Source organism: Carassius auratus, unplaced genomic scaffold (genome assembly GCF_003368295.1).
Source record: "Carassius auratus strain Wakin unplaced genomic scaffold, ASM336829v1 scaf_tig00004557, whole genome shotgun sequence".
In the NCBI taxonomy this organism is placed as follows: Eukaryota; Metazoa; Chordata; class Actinopteri; order Cypriniformes; family Cyprinidae; genus Carassius; species Carassius auratus.
Genome location: NW_020523604.1, coordinates 1,137,284 through 1,158,701, shown reverse-complemented (window position 1 = coordinate 1,158,701; position 21,418 = coordinate 1,137,284). Strand labels below are relative to the sequence as shown.

General features: G+C 36.3%; 2 protein-coding genes across 5 annotated transcripts in view; one reads left to right on the top strand and one right to left on the bottom strand.

The window, feature by feature from the left end:
* Positions 1–1,274: 1,274 nt before the first annotated feature.
* On the top strand, positions 1,275–5,666 carry LOC113070556 (transcription factor Sp5-like). Of its 2 annotated transcripts, none has more exons than XM_026243953.1 (3): positions 1,275–1,778; positions 2,428–2,765; positions 4,313–5,666. In XM_026243953.1, exons 1-3 carry the CDS (start codon positions 1,725–1,727, stop codon positions 5,007–5,009), a joined length of 1,089 nt encoding a protein of 362 aa, XP_026099738.1. In that variant the 5' UTR covers positions 1,275–1,724; the 3' UTR covers positions 5,010–5,666. The 2 variants fall into 2 exon arrangements, with proteins under 2 accessions (XP_026099738.1, XP_026099739.1); XM_026243954.1 differs by having other exon boundaries at positions 1,277–1,778; positions 2,428–2,778; positions 4,347–5,666.
* Positions 5,667–7,170: 1,504 nt separating this feature from the next.
* Positions 7,171–21,418, bottom strand: part of arhgef25a (Rho guanine nucleotide exchange factor (GEF) 25a) — a 60,560-nt gene continuing 46,312 nt past the window's right edge. For all 3 annotated transcript variants that reach the window (XM_026243950.1, XM_026243952.1, XM_026243951.1), the window contains 13 exons: positions 20,596–20,720; positions 19,943–20,009; positions 19,486–19,589; positions 19,278–19,347; positions 16,558–16,647; positions 15,709–15,801; positions 14,620–14,670; positions 14,275–14,352; positions 13,190–13,381; positions 12,926–13,106; positions 12,518–12,735; positions 11,370–11,537; positions 7,171–9,159 (listed from right to left, as the gene is read on the bottom strand). In XM_026243950.1, the coding sequence (XP_026099735.1) occupies positions 9,040–9,159; positions 11,370–11,537; positions 12,518–12,735; positions 12,926–13,106; positions 13,190–13,381; positions 14,275–14,352; positions 14,620–14,670; positions 15,709–15,801; positions 16,558–16,647; positions 19,278–19,347; positions 19,486–19,589; positions 19,943–20,009; positions 20,596–20,720 (1,557 nt within the window). In that variant the 3' untranslated portion in view covers positions 7,171–9,039. The remainder of the gene's footprint in view (positions 9,160–11,369; positions 11,538–12,517; positions 12,736–12,925; positions 13,107–13,189; positions 13,382–14,274; positions 14,353–14,619; positions 14,671–15,708; positions 15,802–16,557; positions 16,648–19,277; positions 19,348–19,485; positions 19,590–19,942; positions 20,010–20,595; positions 20,721–21,418) is intronic.

Sequence of the window (21,418 nt, the reverse complement as noted above, 5' to 3'; positions counted from 1 at the left end):
AATTTCCTAGGTTACTTTATTTTAAAGGCAGTCTTCAAAATAAAAATGTATGTTACAGCAGCTCAATCCTCTATTTGACTGATCTGAAGGCAAAGTTAAGCTCGTTTCCTACGTGTCATCTCATTTCTCCATCACTGTGGTATATTTTAGCAGACTAAAGCAATGCATCTGCGAGGACAAAGGGCGATTGTTATGCTGCTGGAGGTGAGAGGCAACACAAAGCAGTGAGGATTTTCTGTGTATTAAGATGTTAAATGGCTTTCCGACTTGAATGTAAATTCTGTGAGAAAAAGACTCAAAGTGTTAGGTGAACTTTGGATGCTCTGCATTTAATCCCTTTAAATGTGATGACGCCCTTAACTTGAACCCGGAGTGTGAAAATGTCACGCAGGGCTCTTTATTTATAATATCACTTCAGAGTGCGAACTACTGAGTGTGCATAGAGATTTATTTCATTTGTTTTGTTGGAAACTTTTACTGATGTATAGCTTCTTCACTGATTTTATTCATGGGACAAGAATAACAGCCTAATTCGATCGTCTTCAAACATCATTTAGCGTCATAATTAATACGCCATCTTTCCGTAATGATAAATTGACAACTAATAACAGCCAAAGAGATTAAAAACAGATTAACAGAGAAATCTAACCGCCTACAGTAGAACTAACATACGTAAAATATTTTAAACCCCTAAAACTTACTAAAAAAAGAAAAGAAAAAAGCATTATATGTCTATTAATGGCAATTAAGCAGTTAGAAATGTCACATTTTGATATATATAATATAGTTGAATATTTATTTTAAATGCACATCAACTGCACGCTAAATATGTATTTTTTTTATTAATGTTATTATTTAAAGGGTTATTAAAAAAGTTATAATTTGCATGGTTCGTTGCACTTTTATGTAGGCTAATTACTGATGGAAAAAAATCAAGTTGAAACTCTTAAATGCGAGTAGAAATTATTGAAACTAGATACATTTTGTTGTTTTTATTCAGTTATTATTATAAAGTCTTGATTGTAAGAAGCAAGTGTGCTCATTTCGTTTTTAATTTGTGACAAAAGAACGAGTCGTTAAACCTGGAAATATCGAATACATAGAAAAACTAAAAACTTTCTCATATTGGACTCTTCTCACCAACAACTAAAGTAAAGAGGTTCTCACAGGTTAACATTTGGCAAAATTTCATTTGAATGAAATGAAGGTTATAATACACACCCCTCTTGCTAATCTCCCAAAGATTGCCCTCCCCAATATTCCCCCTCCGCATCTCTCCTCCATTCACTGGCCCTCCAGATACATACTTAAGAGACCCCGTCGAGAGGATCTTTTCCCTATAAAGAGAAGATGCAATCCGACCGCCTTTGAAAAGATATTCAGGACTTATTGCAACAGGCCCTTCACTCGCTCTTCAAAAGGAAGAGTCCTGGTTTGAAAGGCGCTGCTTTTGAAAAAGGGACCCAGAAAACCAGGAACAAGAGCGCGAGGCGGTCAAAGACTCTTATAACCGATAAAGGACAGGAGCAGGAAGAGAGAATCAAGGGATTATTGATGATTACTATATCTAAACTCATGCACAGGTAACCTGGTTGTGTAACCCGGTCCATCCGTGCAGGATCTTTGCGCGTCTCCTCGCCCGCACGCTCTGACTTCGGCACGGTTACGCACTGCGCGCAGGGCTTCACGCAGGTGTGGATATATCTTAAAGCTCCTTTGCACACATGGCTGCATTAACCTTATCCAGAGCGGACAATTTCCTGCACAATTTCTTACAGGTACTGCACTTTTGTATTTTGATAAATTTGTTTGATCATGCATTTTCCGCTTACTAGGGATACTTTGGCACAATTGAATAGTACAACTTAGTTTTTTTTTTTTTTTTTTACTCTGCATACATTTTATTTGGGTGCATCTTTCTTTCTTTCTTTCTTTCTTTCTTTCTTTCTTTCTTTCTTTCTTTTTTATATCATATAGTTATATCATATAGTTTCCATTGATTTAAAATGTTAAATGTTTCCTTTAAATTTAAGAACTATACAGAGTTTTCAGAACAGTTAATAAATGTAATTTAAAGTAATTTAAATAAAGTTATTTAAAGTTACTTAAGTAACTTAAAGTTGTCATTATGGCAAAATTATGTATTATATTCAATATATTCACATTAAAAAGTGATAATTGAGTAAAATGTGCTGCATTATCTTATTATTATTTTGAAATGATAAATTTTTTAATCATATAATAAAAATTAGTAATACAATTATAATAATTAATAATGAAAACTAAAAACAAGGCTGTGATTAAAACTTATTTTACAAAATGATTTTTTTATACCAAATATAATTCTATATTATTCTAAATCAATTCTGTATATATGAAGGTATGACGGTCCAGTTACTTACAATGATTTGTTTTCTCCCTCTCCAGGATCGTACTCCCAGCTCCTCTCCAGAAAGCGGTCCTAACACCCTTTCCTTTTTGGCCACCACATGCAGTCAGGCTTGGCAGGAAGGGTCTCAACTCCCTTACGAGGGGCCGGTGGGCTCCACTTCCAGCATGTTTCAGCTCTGGAGCAATGACATGGCCCCAAACTCCAGCTTGAGTGCCCACCAGATGACCTTCACTGTGCCCAAAATGCAGTTTCCCAGCCACATGCAGCCCACCCTGGGCTCGCACTCCCATCATCACCATCATCACCACCATCACCACCATGAACTCCCCCTCACTCCTCCAGCCGAGCCTCCGTCCGCGTACTCATTTGATCTGTCTCCAGCAGAGGTGGGTAGTAACGAGTTACATTTACTTCGTTACATTTACTTGAGTAATTTTTCGGGGTAACGAATACTTTTCGGAGTATATTTAAAGATGGGTACTTTATACTCTTACTTGAGTACATTTTTTGGGAAAAATCTGTACTTTTACTTCGTTACTGTGGGCGACGCCCCTCTCGTTACTTTATCTTAATGCAATAAATGCTTCAGTTTATTCCAAACGCGCCGTCTACTTTTCTCTGGACAATGAGCGATGCCCATTCGCGAATGATTCATTCTTTTGAGTCAACTCTGTTCAAAGGCTTGATCAAACCAATTGGCAAACGAGTGAATTGGTTCATGAATCAGTTTGATCGAGTCGTTCAGTTCCATGCTGCACGCGCTGAGCTCTGAAGCGGTTCACTCAGAGTTGTAACGTTTAAGAATATTAGCAGCGTTGAAAACGGGGCTATGGAACTGCACTGAATTGAAAGCTAATCTGCAAAGGCTATTCTTTGCTTGCGATGGAGATCCTTATTAGATGAACGCGTTTGCTGTCTACTGTTTAACAGGTAATAACTTGGGCTACATTCGATTACAGTACACGATACCACTGTGACATTAGTTTGTTGTACGTGTGTGGCTTATAACAGGTTGAATGCAGCTTCCAAAAGACAAAGAATAGCCGATTAAGATTTTATTAATTTTAATACAATCACACCAGTGCGAGTACGTTCAGCAAGTCATATCATCAGCTGCTAAATTCAGATCTGAGATCGCTTGCTGGCGCTGAGCCAGAGACAGACGCGTTTTTACACCGCTGCGCATTAACCAATCACACACGGTTCTGTTGAGCTTTTGAATGCAATGGCCAATCAGAGGTGTTCCGATGAGTCATCGCTGAAATGCCGGTGCTTCCTTCACTCGCTCACTTACTGAATACCTCTTTCTGCCGAATTCTCTCGTCAGAAACAACAAAGTGCAGATGTGTGTACGAATCTATAATTAAGATATTGATTTCACAGTGTTAACAGTTTCAGTGATTTTAATGGTAGTTTCTGAGAGTGAATGAAATCTAGACTGTTAGTGAAAATTATGTTTAATAATGTAAATGTTATTTGCTCTCTTTCTGAACAATGAAAGATTAGTAGCAATATTTATATCACATTAACTTTCAATGTTAAATTCACATTTAAAATAAAGTCAGTCGTATTAAAAATATGTTATGGCATGACACCTATATTTGTTACTTAAATAAACAGACAGGGTTTTATAATAAATTACATAAATTGGATTAAAGGCTGATGAAATATATACATTTATACACACACACATGCATTACATACATTTTTTGTCTATATATCTATATAAAAAAAGGCTCCGTATATATGACCCAAAGTAACTAGTAACTACTACTTGAGTAGATTTTTTATCCGATACTCTTTTACTCTTACTCAAGTAACTATTCAAGACTAGTACTTTTACTTTTACTTGAGTAAATATGTCTATAATTACTTTTACTTTTACTTGAGTAAAGTTTTTGGGTACTCTACCCACCTCTGGTCTCCAGTAAAGATGCTCTCCTCCCAAGCGCAGGGGAATGTGCCGTATTACACGCAGCACAACGCTGTGGGTCAGAACTTTCCTAGCTTCCTTCCGAATGCTTCAGGAAGACCTCACCTGCCAGGTGGACATGTTGAGGATGGCCAGCAGTGGTGGAGTCTCCCTCAGAGTAACAGCGCACACTCCGGGCACCCCTTCTCTCTGGGACGCCAGCTGGTTTTGGGACACCAGCCTCAAATCGCTGCTCTTCTGCAAGGAACCTCAAAAGGTCTGTTGAGCTCAACTCGCCGTTGCCGCAGGTGCAAATGCCCCAACTGCCAGTCCACGGGAAACGGAGGTGCTGCTCTGGAGTTTGGGAAGAAAAGACTTCATATCTGTCACATCCCAGATTGCGGCAAAGTCTACAAAAAAACCTCTCACCTGAAGGCACACCTGCGCTGGCATGCCGGCGAGCGGCCCTTCATCTGCAACTGGCTCTTCTGCGGAAAGAGCTTCACTCGCTCTGATGAGCTGCAGAGGCATCTTCGCACGCACACCGGGGAGAAGCGTTTCGGCTGTCAGCAGTGTGGGAAAAGGTTTATGCGGAGCGATCACCTCTCCAAGCATGTGAAGACCCACCAGAGCAGGAAGAGCCGGTCCAGTCAGCCTTCTCAAAGTGGGACTGATGCACTGCTAAGTAACATTAAGAGAGAGTAAAGGATGCTGAATGCAAAATAACACAGTATATTATCAGGAATGAAAGCCGAAACCCTTTGAGGCCATTTGCGTCATCAAAAAATGTTTTTATAGAAAAGGTGAAATTGTTAAAAATACAGTACATTCCAAAAAGCTATAGGAGCATGAGCCTGTTTTAAAAACACTGGAGCGAACACACACCATGCTGTACCGAAACTGATCTTTGAGACCTTGTAGAGACTTTAGGTCACAGTGGATGTGATAAAGCTGATAAAAGTGATATTTTTTATGGCTTCTTATGACCAAATTTGCCCTTGCACATTTATTTAAAGATAATTCAATTCCTCTAAACAAATTCTCTGAACAGCACAATCAAAAGTATTTGTTACATGGTTAAAAATGTCATTTGTTTACATTTTGTTGTTGCTTTCTCTAGTTTTTAGGAAAAATTGATGCCTTATATTAAAATCACAAGTTCTGGTTGCAAAATGATTCCCTGACAGATGACTGTAGGTCTTGTTTTCTTGCAGAGAATGGCACTGCTATAAATCTACTTCACTCGAAATCTAAATAGTTTCAAGACATGAACCAAATGTATATAATGTTTATATAGTGCACAGTTCTATAAAGACCAGCATGTGAAATATTAATAAACACAAATAACTGTGCTAATCATAATCTTGTGCTTCATTTTTTTCATTCCTTCACAGCGTTTAATACTTTGTCAAGCACTCTTAGTGCATTTTAACAGATGTGTGAAGTTCAGCAAATGGCTAATGTTAAATCTAACATGGCATGTCAGACCTCAGCATTTTGCATTTATTCTAATGTTAATGTACTAGCATTCAGGATGCTAATTTAAGGTGCCCATTGTTTTCAATGTGTCGAGGAAGCACTTAAAGCAAAGGCACATGATTGGTGAGTCTTCAGACATTTTACAGTTGTCAGTAAATAGTCGGGCCATTCATGAGAACAGTGGTCTGACCTTCTCCCATCAAGTTCAGAGTCATGTTGTCTCGTAATGGCCGGTGTAAATAACAGACAACAGTCACTGAGGATAGCGCTCTACTGGAGCTCATTGTGAATGGACCCCCGGCTGTTTATAACCCACTTGCCGTGACAGAAGTCGCTTTGATTTGGCACCTTTGTGATAGCGAATGCTCACAAAACCCTCTTCCCCCATCTGTGTGTGTAAATGAACCATTTACTGCTCAAGAATGCCTAGAATGTGACTTAAACAGATAAATTAACCAGAAGTCTGCATGTGTTAACTAGATTCCCTAGCCAGATCACAGAAAGCTCACTGATCTTCTTTGATATTAGTATGATTCTGGTCTTTCGAGAAAAAAAAAACAAAAACTTTTACATTTTTTTTTTTTTTACAAAAAAGTTGATACACCACAGCAAAAATGACTTTGAATGTTTTCAACCAAGTCTAGTTCCAACCAATTGCTTCTGAATAAACTACACCAGAACCTACTTAATGGGGCAAGTTGTCACACTAACAATGCGTGAAAAAGCCGTACACATATTTTGACTTTCTCTCGCAAGGATTTTGTATGTTCTTTCGAAAACCCAGATCAAAAGAGTCTAAAAACCAAATAATTTCCGTGAATTTTGTCTCAAAAAATGAAATACCATTATATATATATATATATTTCCATTATATCTTGGAACTAATTGGCACAATGAAACCACAATGGGATACAAAAAAGGTTGATTATTTTATGAAGATTAGAATTGTGGATTATAATTAGAATATAATTTTGACTGAAAGTTGTAACTTTGTTTTCAGGGCAAAACAATTTTTTCATAATATTAGGGCAATTTGTCATATACTTTACATTTTGTAATTTTGTACAAATGATAATTACATTTTAATTTAATTTTGGACAATTCTGCTGATAAGCCAATAAAAAGCTATTTAATCGCAGGCTTCAATGTGACTTCGACAGACTGCCTTTTTAGGCCATGTTCAGTGAACTACATTGGGTCTTTGTGGTGTGTGTGTGTGTGTGTGTGTGTGTGTGTGTGTGTGTGTGTGTGTGTGTGTGTGTGTGTATATATATATATATATATATAGCCTACAAAAAATTCCCAGTCTCCCTTATACAATGTATACACATCCTCAAAGACATCATACAGCAAACGTCTGTGAATACAGCAGAGAAGCAAACATTGTGTGTTCCTAAACACTCTTGTGTTCCAAAAGGAACCAGTTTAATTAGATATAATACAATGATAGGTTTTGTCACATAGACATGGATCATGTCCTATTCTTTCTCTACATCATTTCCTTCATCTTTTAGAGGTGTTCTTCAAAATAGCATGCAACAATGTAAGATTCAAATCCACATTTGTGGAAAGGCAGTACAGGAAAGCTTTCAGTTTATACAGGGCTATGTCAAATTATTTGATTTCTGCTGATTTGAATATTACATCAAGGCAAGAGAAGGTTGTTACAATCATTTTAAGGATATTTATGCGAATGCATCTGAAACATGCCGACAGTAAAGCACACGAGCTTTGGTACAAAGTTTTGAATTTGATGTTTTAAACTTTGCTGTGAAAAAAAAGACCGATTGGTTGTGTATACAGCTCTGAAGTCCTCTGGCGCCCTCTGTTGGAAAGAATGTGCAATGAGCTAAACGGAGTGAAAGTGCTTTTTGATCATGCTTCAACATCAAATACCAAACACATACCATCCCTTCTTTGGTGAGACATCTAACATTTTATGACAAATTATATGTTTCAGACTCGATTAACAATGTCAATCCTCTTTCTATCTAATGATTTGGTTTGTCATTAACAAATCATTTGCTTTAATAAGAACTATAAAGCAACTAAACAAAACACAATGTGTTGAAAACTTGGGAAAATAAAAACATATTCAGCTTTCCCCCTCGTTTTTATGAAAACATTTTCCAAAAAATTAAGCAAGTGTTCTAGCTTGTTTTCAAATGACCGATAAATGAATTTAATTACATTTTAGGCTTAATATTTCATTCATTTTTGTGTAAAGGGTACTGGCACCTGCATTTGGCACATAATGACATGACAATTTACCTTTGGCCTTCATTAAGCTACATAATAATAATAATAATATCTAATAATTCAGCAACCTAAATTTGTATGACAAGACCTGCAGAGTAATCCAGGCAGTGTGCATTACACAAGGAGGGGTGGCAGAAACCAAAGAGTCATTTAACCACAGATTTTATACTGCATGTTCTTCTGCTGCAACAACCGCTGTCCATCTTTCATTCCAACCCCTGAGCAGTTCCTCCAGATGCTCGTTGTGTGAGATCTCTTATTTCCACCTGTAGTTACGAAGTCTGAACACGAAGCTCCGCAAGCGGCATTGCTCATTGTCCACTACAACGGAGTTGATTGGTCTTCGAGAATTTAAACATCCAATTAACGAAGAGAAAGCCAAGAGTCCGTGTCTCCATGCACAGATCATTCTTCTACATACAGTATATACAAATGAGTTGCATTTAGAGTCTGTTTCCCCTTAGCTCCTTCAGAAGAGTTTACACAGCCCACAAAAGCATTCAATAAAGACGGGAGATAGAAAGACAGCTTCTGTAAAGAGGCACCAATTGTGCAAAACCTTTAAAATCCAGCGTGAGCCCAATAAGGACCCTCTTATGTTTATAATAATACAGTATGTTCTCTTCAAAACACATCTGATGGAAAACGTTCAGCATGTTTGCAAGGATGAAGCCATTCGAATTTAGCACTCATTCATACATTACATGCACGCTTGCCCAAAGACATCCTCACACCCTCAAATAAAGGTTTACTCTGGTTCCTGCTCCAGTGGCCTCCCAATATAGGAATGGTTGATACTCCTTTGAACAAAAAACAACTTTAATAAAAGACAATGACAACAAAAACAAAAAAAGAGAGAAATTATATAAAACAATTTAAAAAGTCACTAAGTAATTCGCGTCACAGGTTTAGGAAGAATACCACAAAGTAACAGACGTGAATAATGTCCAGACTGTGGCATGCTCTGGTGCAAAATCAAAATTAGGGTCAAATCCATTCACAGGTCATCCTCATCAAGCTGGGCCAAGTTACTGGAGCGCTGAAGAGTGGAGGAGGGACTTGGAACAGCCACGCGTCCGTCTCTCGGTGAAGATCTGCGGCCAACATCTCCTGAGCTCTACGACAGTGGAGAAAAACATTACTGTTTTTGTCACTGATGTTTTTTTTTCAAAACAGCAAATTATTAACATCAAGATTCTGTGGAAGCCTGTTTTTGTGCCTAATGGGTTAAAAGTGTTTAAAGTAAAAAATAAAATCATATTTTAAGATACAAAGTCACAAGTATGAGATATAGTCATAATTGTGAAATGTAAAGTCAAAATGTAAGATATAAAGGCGCAATTACCAGTAATAAAGTTAATAAAGTAAAACTGCTATACATAGTCATATTACAAGCTATAAAGTTGCAGATGTGAGAAACAGAGTGGCAAGATATAAAGTCACGTTGCGAGATATTAAGTCGCTCTGAGGGATAGTAACAATCTCGAGATATAAAGTCACAATTATGAGATATAAAGTTACATTTACAAGAAAAATTTGCAATTGTAAAATATAGTCACACTGTGAGATAAAAAGTCACAGTTTTAAGAAACAAAGTTACGTTGACAAGAAACAAAGTTGTAATTGCAAAATAATGACAAAATATATTGGTGAGATATAAAGACAAACTGACAAGAAATAAGTTGTGAAAATAGAAGATAAAACTGCAAGATATAGTCACATTGTGAGCTATAAAGTCACAATTACGGGCTTTTAGGTCACAGTTATGAGAAATAGTGTCACTTTGCGAAATTAAGTCACAACTGGGAGAAATGAAGTTGCATGAGAAATATTTGCAATTGCCACATACAGTCATAATGTGACATAAGCCACAATTATGAGAGAGAAAAAACACAATTGCGTGCTATAAAATTACAATATAATATATGGAGTCGCAATTATAAAAAATGCAATTATTATGTTGTAATGTAGCAAGTGAGATTTATTAAGTCTCAATTTACTTTACATTGATTCAAAATCTTCCCCAGACAATTCTTCTGAAATATTAATTAATATTAATATTAAATATGAATATACATTTTGAATGTATAAAGGTTTGCGATGCGTGACGGCAAAGAAATTCTCATCTACTCCCCAAGCAGAGAATAATGAGCTGTCACAAACCTAGCGCTAGTCTAAAAATGGCTGAAGAGTCTTAATTACCGGGAGCAGCCCAAGATATTAAGAGTAATATGTTTTCTACACGGTTTATGACATGACTAAAATAGGCATGACTAAAAAATTGTCCCAACAGAGCTTCAGAAAGGACGACATGTTGTTTAACACTCCTGTCAGATCAAGAATCTTTGTTAGATATGAGAGAGACAGATGTGTTATTGTCTTATGTCTTGCTTTTTGGTTCTGTCTAGAAACTCTGAAAGCTTTTCACACTTATTATAAACCTCGGATCTTAGTTATGATCGGTGTCCCTTGGTATACCTTTCCTTGACTCATTTCTCACCTTCATTATCAGAATAGCAATAACAATCAAAATGCTAATATAAGCACATCCAAAGAAACCCCTATTTTCCCTTTATATTATAGATAAAGCCTGAAGAAATGTAATCATTGCTGACATTAATTGAAATTAGATGGTAGATCATTTTAGATTTAGATATAGTATATAAAATTAACTTAGCATGAAAGTAGCTGGCTTTAAAAAAACAAAAAAACAAAACAAAAAAAAACAGGGGAACTGAAGTCAAAACAGCGCTTGGATCCAGCACCAGTCTGATTTAACAGCCTGCAAGAACAATCAGGCGTTTGATAGGGATCTGTTACTTCCTTCTGTCAACCTGTCTCCTTCCTGTTTGTGAAGTGCTGTTGCTCAAAGGCCCTGAGTAAAGCAGATAAACAGCTATTTCACACACAACTATTGTTGAGCTGTCATCAAAGCACATTCAGGACTAGACGCCGCTGTAGACAGAGAGGGATGATTTAATAGTATCAGAATAGGGAAAACCTCAACAAAGCAGATTTTACAGCAGTCATAAATATGATTAAATATATTATGAGGTAAAATAAATAAGAAATAGGCTATTAATAAAAAGAGCTAATATTTTAAATAAACTCCAATTTGTATTTTTTTTTTTTTTCAGAACTATAGTTTGCAATGAATCCAGATGTATTAAAGCACATAAAACCAGCGCTTTAGACTTTGTACCTGTCCCGCAAATAAACCCGTTTATGTTTGTTATTGAATGTCTACATTACACCAGCAGGGGGAGCAGTGTGGCTTCTTTTTCTAAATTGCATGCTTCCCAAGCACCAGCATAGAGTGCACTTTACCTGCGGGGCTTGCGTGCTGGAGGAACACAGGCCATTGGAGACTGCCTGGCAGTTTGGAGGTGCCTGGGAGAATGAAGGCTCTTCAGAGAAGGCCAGCTGCACATGAGTTGGAGACACCATCTGGGAATTCAGCCTGGAGTCCACCAGACAGCGCTGGTCTTGTGTTGACTGTAAACATCAGAAAAGAAACAGCATTTACAAAATTACAAGAAATAACAAGCCATTTCTATCCATTTACCACATAAGAGTGTGACCCCTTATGATGACACTGGGATGAGTGAAAAAAAAAAAGAGTAAGATTTGAGAATTAAGTTGAGGTGAAAGTTAAAGAATTGCTCTCAGACAGAAGAGGCCATTCTTTCTTAGCAAGACTAACCACAGTTACATACTCATGTTTGTATTTAAATATTATACTGTATATTATTATCTGTAAAGTACTATTATTTACATACTATAGTCGTTTTTTAAATAAATGTTTTGAAATAGATTTATTTATGATTACTGTTATTGTTGTTTTTGATTTGATTATATCTGTGGAGTGTTATTTTACTATTACATACAGTATATACTACACACACCATTATAGTTTTTATGGATATTTTAAATTATTTTGTGTGTGTGTGTGTGTGTGTGTTAGTTAGCTTTTGTATATTTATCTTTAGTAATTTCGTCACATGCTTTTTTCTTAGTTTCTTTTAAGAATATCTAAACAGTTTTCATTTCTTTTGACATTGTTTTGTCATAAGTAGTTTTTCTTTTTGAAGCATTTCTAAATAGTTTTTTTTTTTATGTCAGTCCTAGTTAGTAGTTAAACTCATATGTATTTCAGTCCATTTTCAAGGAAACATTTATAATTTTAATTTTAAATTTTTTTATAGCTTTATTTCAGTTAACAAACAAATTTAATAGTTTTAGCCAACAGTAACAACACATCAAAAAGTAAAAAAAAAAAAAAAAACTGGTAAAAGCTGTGCAAGCATGCATACTAAACATAAAATATACTATGATTTGGGACACATTAAACCCAATCTTGTTTATTAGTTTGCATGAAAATTGGAATTTAGCCTAGGGTTGATTTAAAGCATGGATGACCACAAAGAAATGGTGCTTGAGTTTCAAGCAAACCTCAGATGCTTGAGCTCTCTTACCTCTGGCTGGGACGGGTCATCAGTGGGGACCTGGCTGGGCAGGTAGAGAGAGGGCAAAGATGTGTTACAGGAGCGCAGACAGGGCAGTTTGTGTCGGTCGATAGAAGCTGAGGAGTGTGGCCTCAGACCAACCACTGCTGACAGAGGAGGCTTCATGCTACGGCCCAAACTGTTGCTCTTGCTCTCCTTTCTCTGGTACTCTATGGGCGACTGCAGGGCTGAAACAAAACAACAGAAAACAAAGTTGATAGCCATTTTTAATTTGACACAAACAAAAACATTGAACCGATTGTCCTTTTATACCTTATAGCTTTATGTTGGTGTTTTAAAATATTTAAATATGGCAGCTACTTTGACTGAAGTTTATATTATTTTCATCAACCGCTGGGGAAACTTTGAAGGTCTCACCATTTAGGAAATTACGTTGGGTCTCCAGTATTTGGCTCACGTCACTGACCCAAGCCCTGCAGATATCCTGCGATGAAGAGTGCAAGACAAATCGCACCGTGCTGCCATCAGCCCCCCGAGATGTCAGGGCAAAGCGATTTGGGTCACCATCTACACAGGCCTCTACACCCAGACAACTTATCTGAAAGGAGAAGCCATGTTAACCAATGAAAACATACTGTGTAATACAGAAACCTTATAGGATAATATCTTTCTCAAACACACCTTAATACTGTTCTTAAAAACATATCCAGGTAGAGAGAATCCTTTCTTCCTGTCTATTGGCTCACTGAAGATGACAAGCTGTTCAAACAGGAAGACCCGCCTCTCTTTAGAGCGGGAAAGGATGCTGCTGTCCTGTTCTGCGATTGTGAATGTGTCTTGCTGGAGAAGTTTTCCTTGTGCCGTGATCTTCCCCTGATAATGACAGAAAGGGCAAAGCTTTTTAAACCCCTTGGGACCTATAAATGATGATCCTTCTTAAAATATATACACAGCTAACTGTGTTTGTGTATACACATGCAATTATATTATATATACATAATATGAAAAAAAATTAAGCATAAACACATTACTGCAAAAAAACTTTTGGCTGGATTTCAGTTATCGCTATGCCTTAAAGCCAAAATAAAATAGTAAAATATGTGGAAAATATTTATTCTGCATTAGCTAACTAAATAGTTTGTTTTCTTTTACCCATTGTTTTTTCTTTTCGTTTTTTGAATAATAAATATAATTCCAAAGTAGCTTTATAGAAAATCATGCAACCAGTGAACATGCTAAAGGCAAAGAAAAAAATCATTGAAAAACACAACATACAAAACATACATACATAGATATGCTACATGGCAATGAAAATAGATTATTGATAAATAAATAAAAAAATAAGATATATATATAAATGTCTCATGCTCACTAAGGCTACAATTATTTAAATAGAAATAAATAAATAAAAATATAAAAATAACAACTGTTTTCAAGTATTATTTGTTATTATTATCAATGGTATAAAGCATTTTTTATATATTTACATTTAAATATATTAACATATTTTTATATTAACTAATATAAAAGCTTAATTCATATTAAAATCCATATGTTTCATGACAAAGTAAAATTCTTTACTGTCTCCCTTGATTAATTTAATGCAAAAAAAAAAAAAAATTAATAAAAAAAAGTTTACGTTTAAAATCTGCATTTTAAATTTGTTTTCAGTGTCTCTTGCACTCCCTTGATTCAGGGGATCAGAGTCTCTCCCAGCATTTCCACAGCCGACAGCTTTAAACCACAGCCTGCGTCTGGCGCCATACCTCAAAGCCTTGCAGCCGACCCACGTTCATCATGTCATTGCAGCGCTTCGGAACAAAACACATCACCTCCACTGCTTTCTGTTCCAGAGTGAAAGAAAGACAGAGAAAGATTAAGAAGGACAGAATTCAAAAAAGAGCAATGCATGGAAACTGGCCTCTGTTCCTTACTAAAGCCTATGAGCAAGAACAGTATTACTGATATTTGGCTCAGACTCAAACCAAAGTGAAGAAAAAATATTTTGGCATATTCAAGGAGTCACACAATATTCCTTGGTGGGATTATGCGTTTTTTAGTCTTGAGAAATAAAACTTGCATAATGGTTACGTTGTCTGAGTGATTCATACCTCCAGCTCTTCAGTGTCCATCCCAGCCTTTGTGTAGTACTTGAAGAAATCCTGTCACAAGACACACAGCGTGAGCTCTAGAACGTTCTACTTGTGTATCAGGGTCTATTTGTACTAATGGCTTTTTGTGTGTGGAAACGAATTAAGTGCATTCTGAAAAGAAAGCTGGATGCTTGAACATGAGAAGAAATGTACTGTATGTGAGTGACTCTACAGTTATAATACTAAGCAGCTAAGAAAAAACATTGAGATTTAAGTTCAATTTAACCATATGACAGCTGGCATTGGCAACATTTTACTATTATTTTTCTTCCATAAACTTCAGATATGTTGTGAATAGTAACAGGTCTGTGGTGTTACTGTGATAAATGTAAAACCAAAGGCATCAGCATACAAAGAATGGATTTCTTTCTTAAGTGATTGCCAACCAGGGCAAAAAATAAGAACACATATGTAAAACCGTTATAAAGTTTGGGGTCAATAACAGTTACTTATAGTTTTATTCATCAAGGACACATTAAATTGATCAAAAGTGCAGTAAAGACATTTTACGATGTTGAAAAAGGTTTCTGTTTTAAACAAATGCTGTTCTTTAAGCTTCCTATTCAACAATAAATACTGAAAGGAAAAAATGCCTTTCCTCGTAAATACTAATCAGCACATTGGAATGACTTCTGAAGGATCACGTGACACTAAAGACTGGAGTAATGGCTGCTAAAAATACAGCTTTGTCATCACAGGAATAAACAAAAATATATTAAAATAGAACGTTATTTAAATTGTAATAATAGTTTACACTTACAATATTTACTGTATTTTTACTGTATTTTTGATCAAATGAATGCAGGCATGGTAAACATAAGATAAATCAAATTTGAGTGGTCAACATATAAAGTGTGGCAATGGACATTTTTCTTTACATTTACTCTTAAAAATCAAATCAGAATTTGATAATAATTTGATATTCTAGTTGTATATATAATGTGGAATTGACATGGTCCACACAACACTCCTAATAGAATGAGCCATGAGTGCACAAGAGTGTAATGTGTGTGTTTGTGCAGGTCTGTGTGTTGCACTCTGTTTCACCTTCAGAAGCAGCTGGTACTTCATGATCCTCTGCACAGGTTTGATGAGCAGGTCGTTCAGCTGCAGCCTGTGACCCAGCTGCTGTTTCAGTTCCTGCACACAAACATTCATCCTTTATGCACAAAAAGAGAAAGCCAGTGTTCTGGACAGCATACTACAATACTATCCACAGTATTCCAGTATACTATTCTTTCAGTAAGCATACTGTGTGCAGTATAAAATGGTGCAGAATGCAAATAAAAGATATTGCAATTTTTTTTTTATCCCTTAAACATCTTTTACTTGACACATCATATGATGTTACTGCCAAGAGTTAAGACCAAAATTAGGTAAAAAAAAAAGATAATATTTTACATTTAACTTAATTTTACATATACGGTTTCAAATACTAGAAAACGCTAGGCAGTATGTCGTACATACTGGATAGTATGCATTAAACTCATGCTGGTATTCCACTCCAAACATAGCCACTCTCCTTGATCCATTATCCCATAATGCCCTGCAATCTCGATCTATAAAAAAAAAGTAATGCCAGCTATCAAACCTCTAAATGTTTTGGCACTGCACTGAGATGAATCCATTAAGTGTCAAACTTTTCGATCAAGCATCTCCCTGTTTTGTCCATTCCAAGAATTGATGGGTCAGTCAGGGCCTTCTTGTTCACTGAACGATTACACACACACACATACAGTGCAAATGGAAAGAGAGCGAGAGAGTCTGCCTTGATATATTTACACAGATGGGCTTGGGTGCCCACAACAGCCCCTCACGCTTAATCTGTGCATCATTGAGGACTCCACTTGAGTGTGTATGCATGTGTTTGTGTGCTTGCACTTCATATGCACTTACCTCAAAGTAGGTCTCAATGTATTCTGACACGATGTACTCAGACTTAGGTTTGTTCTGGCAATATACCACGTACATGTGAAGCCGTCTTTCCTGTAGTTTGTGCAAACAGAAAGGGCAGACTGAATTAGCTCAGCAGAGATAGTTACAGTGAAGTATTTATAGTTATACCGATAGTTGCATGTTGCACAAGTATTTAAAATGTGATTCCTTTTTAATACTAATTTAATTTAATAACTGAATAATAAAATAGATATACAGTTCAAATTTAGATAAAACCATAGTTAATGTCCCTGTGATGAAACTACTAGGGAATTTTTTTCAACTTGAGGGAAAGTGACTTCATACAGTCACTTAAAATCACTTGTATTAGATAAAAATCATTGCACTTGGATCTCAGAAAGGCTCTTTCATCATTTGTTTGCAGAATCCATCTAGACTGATTTTTTTTGTATCTAAAGTAATGACATTAAGTGTCTGAAAGTGGCTTTTAAGGGATAATATTTATTAAACATACACTCATTAAGTACAATCTAATGTCCAGAAATCCTATCAGTAAAGTAAATAGTTTCCAATGAGAAGAAACACTAACTGTTATGGAAATATGTCAAAGACATTTAAGAAAAAGATTGATAAATTGGTCACTACTGGTAGTTTATCTGATCTAAATCCTTCTTTCCTGATCCTACACGGAAATGCAGCTAGAAAAAAATGGGGAGCGGTGGACATGTATCATGACAGAGGTGATTCAGTGGAAACTTTCAAGCTGCAGTAAGTGTTTAATAAGTTTGAAACGGACTTTGTCTGCAGTATAAAAGCAGTGTGCTGTGATGACAGAGAGAGAGAGAGATTACACAACACTGATGGAGAAGCATGAGCAGAAGGCCATGTATAATTCAGCCCAATTATCCTCAATGTAATCAGAGCCCCATTCTCTCTCACACACACACTGCATTCAGGTAGTGGGACTTCACAACGACACCACCTCACACACAGAAATAAACACTCATACACACTGAATGAGTTGCCTAGAGACAAGCCAACTGGGTAGACGTCAAAGCATGAATGGTTCTAACAACAGATTGTAAGAGCTTCATATGGGCACTACACCACATTTATTTCATAATCAGGATTTTTGTTCTTTACATCCTTAAATAAGTTTTCATCTTAAATCAAGTTTTCAGTAACACTTTATAATGTTTAACTTGCTAACAGTAGATAATATATTAAGCATCACACAATAAAAATGAATAATATTTTACAATATTTATTATTTTTGGATTAATTCAAATTTCTAAATATATGAGTATTAAAGGAATAGTTCACACTTTGTCATCATTTACTCACCCTCATGTCATCCCAAACCTGTTGGGTGAACTATCCCTTTAATGAATTATGAAAGAACACAAATTAAAGTATTAAAGAATTATGAACGAACACGAATTAACAAAGGACAATAGGATATTTATAAATTAAATGTATTAAATTTGCATTTACACTAATATCACATTAAAAGTATTATAAAATGTGTTAGTTCATGATACCTAATGCATTAAATAATGTTAACAAATGTAACTACTGTATAGAAAAATAAACTCACTTATTTGCTAAATTTATGTTAACTATTATTTGTATTATTAATTATAATAATAAAAAAGTATAAATGTAATTTGTGTAATATGTTTGATTATTTTTACAAGAAAAAAAAAAAAAAAACTAATTCAGATTCTTTTTTTTCAGTGCAGTGACACGTCTTTATAAGACTCTGAAACAAGCTGAAAGATCTTAATTTATCTACGTTCCGCATCAATGACTGGAAGTTGGAAAGTCTGGACATAACTTCAGTGTCTAATAACTTTGTTATGCAAAAGAAAGGGTAAGAGCAGAGGCTGAGGAAATTGGAACGAGAAAGATAGGGGGAAGTTCTTGTTTGTGAAAGGAAAAAAAAGTGTGGGGACAGTCTGGCCCTTACTCACCCTCCATTACTGTTTCTCATTACCGAACGATTTCCTACTACGCTTGTTTCACAGTTTGACTCAACCTTTAGATTTTGGTCATAAATTTCTTTATTCCCCTCAAGCCTTTTTAAGTTATTACCCAAAGGGCTTGGGCTCATTAAACAGTAGAAAGGGCAAATGCTGGCAGACGCCAATTCGTACAGTAACTCAGCGCTTTCATTTAAGCAAAACACTTTGATTCACCACCGAAACTTGTATCACAGCATGTGGTAGCTTTTAACAATTTACTGCAAAGTACTTCCACAACTGTAAATCTACGAATTTTAGTTTTTAACGCGTAGGCCTTTGGGTGGCAGGGGTTGTGTTGTTTCTTCTTGGCGAGTTATGTGTGTACAGTATGTCCATAGCGTAGGACTGAACTCCAGAAATAGATATGGTGTGTAAAGCAGTAGTGTTATCAAAGGACGTAGCTGGGCTTGTTGTTCCTCTTTCTTTTCTTGCCTCTTTTTCCCTTGTGGTTGTGAGCCGATGGACACAACACAAGCAAACACACAGCCTCAAATGGGCCGTATCTGTAACAGGGTGTCTGAGGGGGGACAGAAATAGAGTGGGATGATGGGAAAATAAATGGGGTGTTAAAACAGGCGAGCGTGTTAAAAACCCCTGTGTTTTCTCAGCTCGGTTTATTCAGTGCAAGAGGAAGTTCTGCTCAACCTGGCTAGAAACAGACAGACAGATGAAAGGGTGAATAATAGAGAGACTTACATGTTTGATAAAAAGTTGGGCCAGTCGTTCAGGCTCAGCCACACATTTCTCCAACTCACCCAGGAAATAACTAAAACAAATTTCCAAAGAAATCAGTTTAGAAAATGCAAGGACGTGAGAAGCTGAGGTCAATTCAGTATAAAGGTTTGGGAATATACTGAAAGCTCTATCAGATTTGTGATATACGCACAAACACGGATAAACCTACTCTTTATGCCAGTCATAGATCTGATGAATATTCCCGAACACTATTTTGTCTTTTCCCTTCATATCTTCTGGAATTCCTTTTGCATTCATAGTGGCCATGTAGCCCTTTGAGAGACAGAACATGATTAACTTTCAAAGCTCATGACCCATAAAAATACTCTTTATTTCTAAATCGGAGACATTTCAAGCGTGATAAAATATCGCTCTCATAAAAAAAAAATGTAGATCATCGTATTCCAAATTTTGTAAATCCAGGCACCATTACTTTGATTTATACTTTGATCAGTATTACAGCTGAGAGGAATTCAGGTCAGTTGATGCATCAAATCTAATTCTGTGGTGATTAAATGCTCTGAAATGCATTCGAGTCATTCTAAGATTACAGGAAAATTGATAGCATTCTGTAACAGAGTTGATCAAATCCACATGTGATTTGTTAATAGATATTTTAAGCTCACCTCCACAATAAGTCCTAGATCAGCCACATACAGCCTTTCTGTCTCTATCAACTCATTTAAAACATACCTGCAGAAGAAAAAAGGTCAGCTTTTACTGGTTTCATCAAGTGATTCAATACATTAACAATATCTGACAGCTCAAAAGATGTGCTGTGAGTAATACAGGGTGTAATATTAGCAGAGTTGGTTTCAAAAACCAGTTCGACCTGTGTTGGGCATCTGGCAGCTGGTTTCTAGCTGGTACTGGCAGTCATTACCTGGTCTAAAAGTTACTATATTGAATTTGTTTTGCCAGATAATAACATAACAGGTCATAACAGGTCCAATTTGGTCAGTAGATGATCTAATGAAGTCATTAGATTGTCCAAGATGGTCATGATCCTCCAGCTACCATGATCCAAAAACCAACTTTATCTCCTTATGCTGTTGTACCAGCTTAAACCAGTTAATGACCACCTACTGGCTTAAACTGGATCTTCCTGCAGGGTTGACATGATTGTGGTGTACTAATGAACATCTGATGTCTGCTCTGTTAAATGTTGCAACAGAAATCTCAAAGTAATACCGCATCAAAAAGATTTAAATGAAGCATTTCTGTTACATAAGCAGTCTAAAAAAAGAAGTTCCTATGTTACACAAGAATTCACACACACATGCTTTTTTCTAAGGCAGTCTTCCGATCTTCTTCGCTGTCTATGGTGGCTGATGATTGGCTGGAGTTGTCATCCATCAATGCAGAGCCATTGTCGTCAGCCTGCAGGCTGGTGCACTGGGTGAGCTGCAGACACAGAGGAGGATAACTGTGAATTAGAGACGAGACATAATGCTGAAATGTTATTCACTCCAGGGATGGCTGCAGGGACAGTGGCCAGAGAGTGGATTGGGAAGATATGAGCTGTTGTAATAGCTCAGGTTGCCTAGGTGACAGGAAAAGAGCATGCTGGGTATTCTGGTGACAGTGACTGAATGATAACAGGAATTCAGCACTCACCAATATTCAAGACACCAATGAGACAGAGTAGATGCACTACACTGAATCTCCTCTGACCCCGTGAAGTAGCAGTGTTCTCTCAGAAAATTGTGTCAAATTGATTTGGTTGATATGGACTATTGTTTTAGTAGAGGATAGATGTGCTTACAGCCCCCCAAGTGGTTCAATAATATGAAACGGAAAGAGGAAGTCTGAAGACGTCCTGCCTTTGTTAATGCGTTTGTTAACCACATCAAGTCAATCCAGTAAAACTAGGACATAAACTATGCTATAAATTCTCACACTTTGTAGTTGCTTGCTTGTTATTTCTACAAAGCGTTAATATCTCAAAAGTATCTCTTCCCACACTATTTGTGCAACAGACATGAATAATACATCAAATCACGCAACTTGTGAAATGGTGTTCTTTTCTAACTTACCATTTGTGCCTAGTGAAAGATAACATTGTGCAACTGCAAAGCATTGTGCTAAAATCACTCAGATAT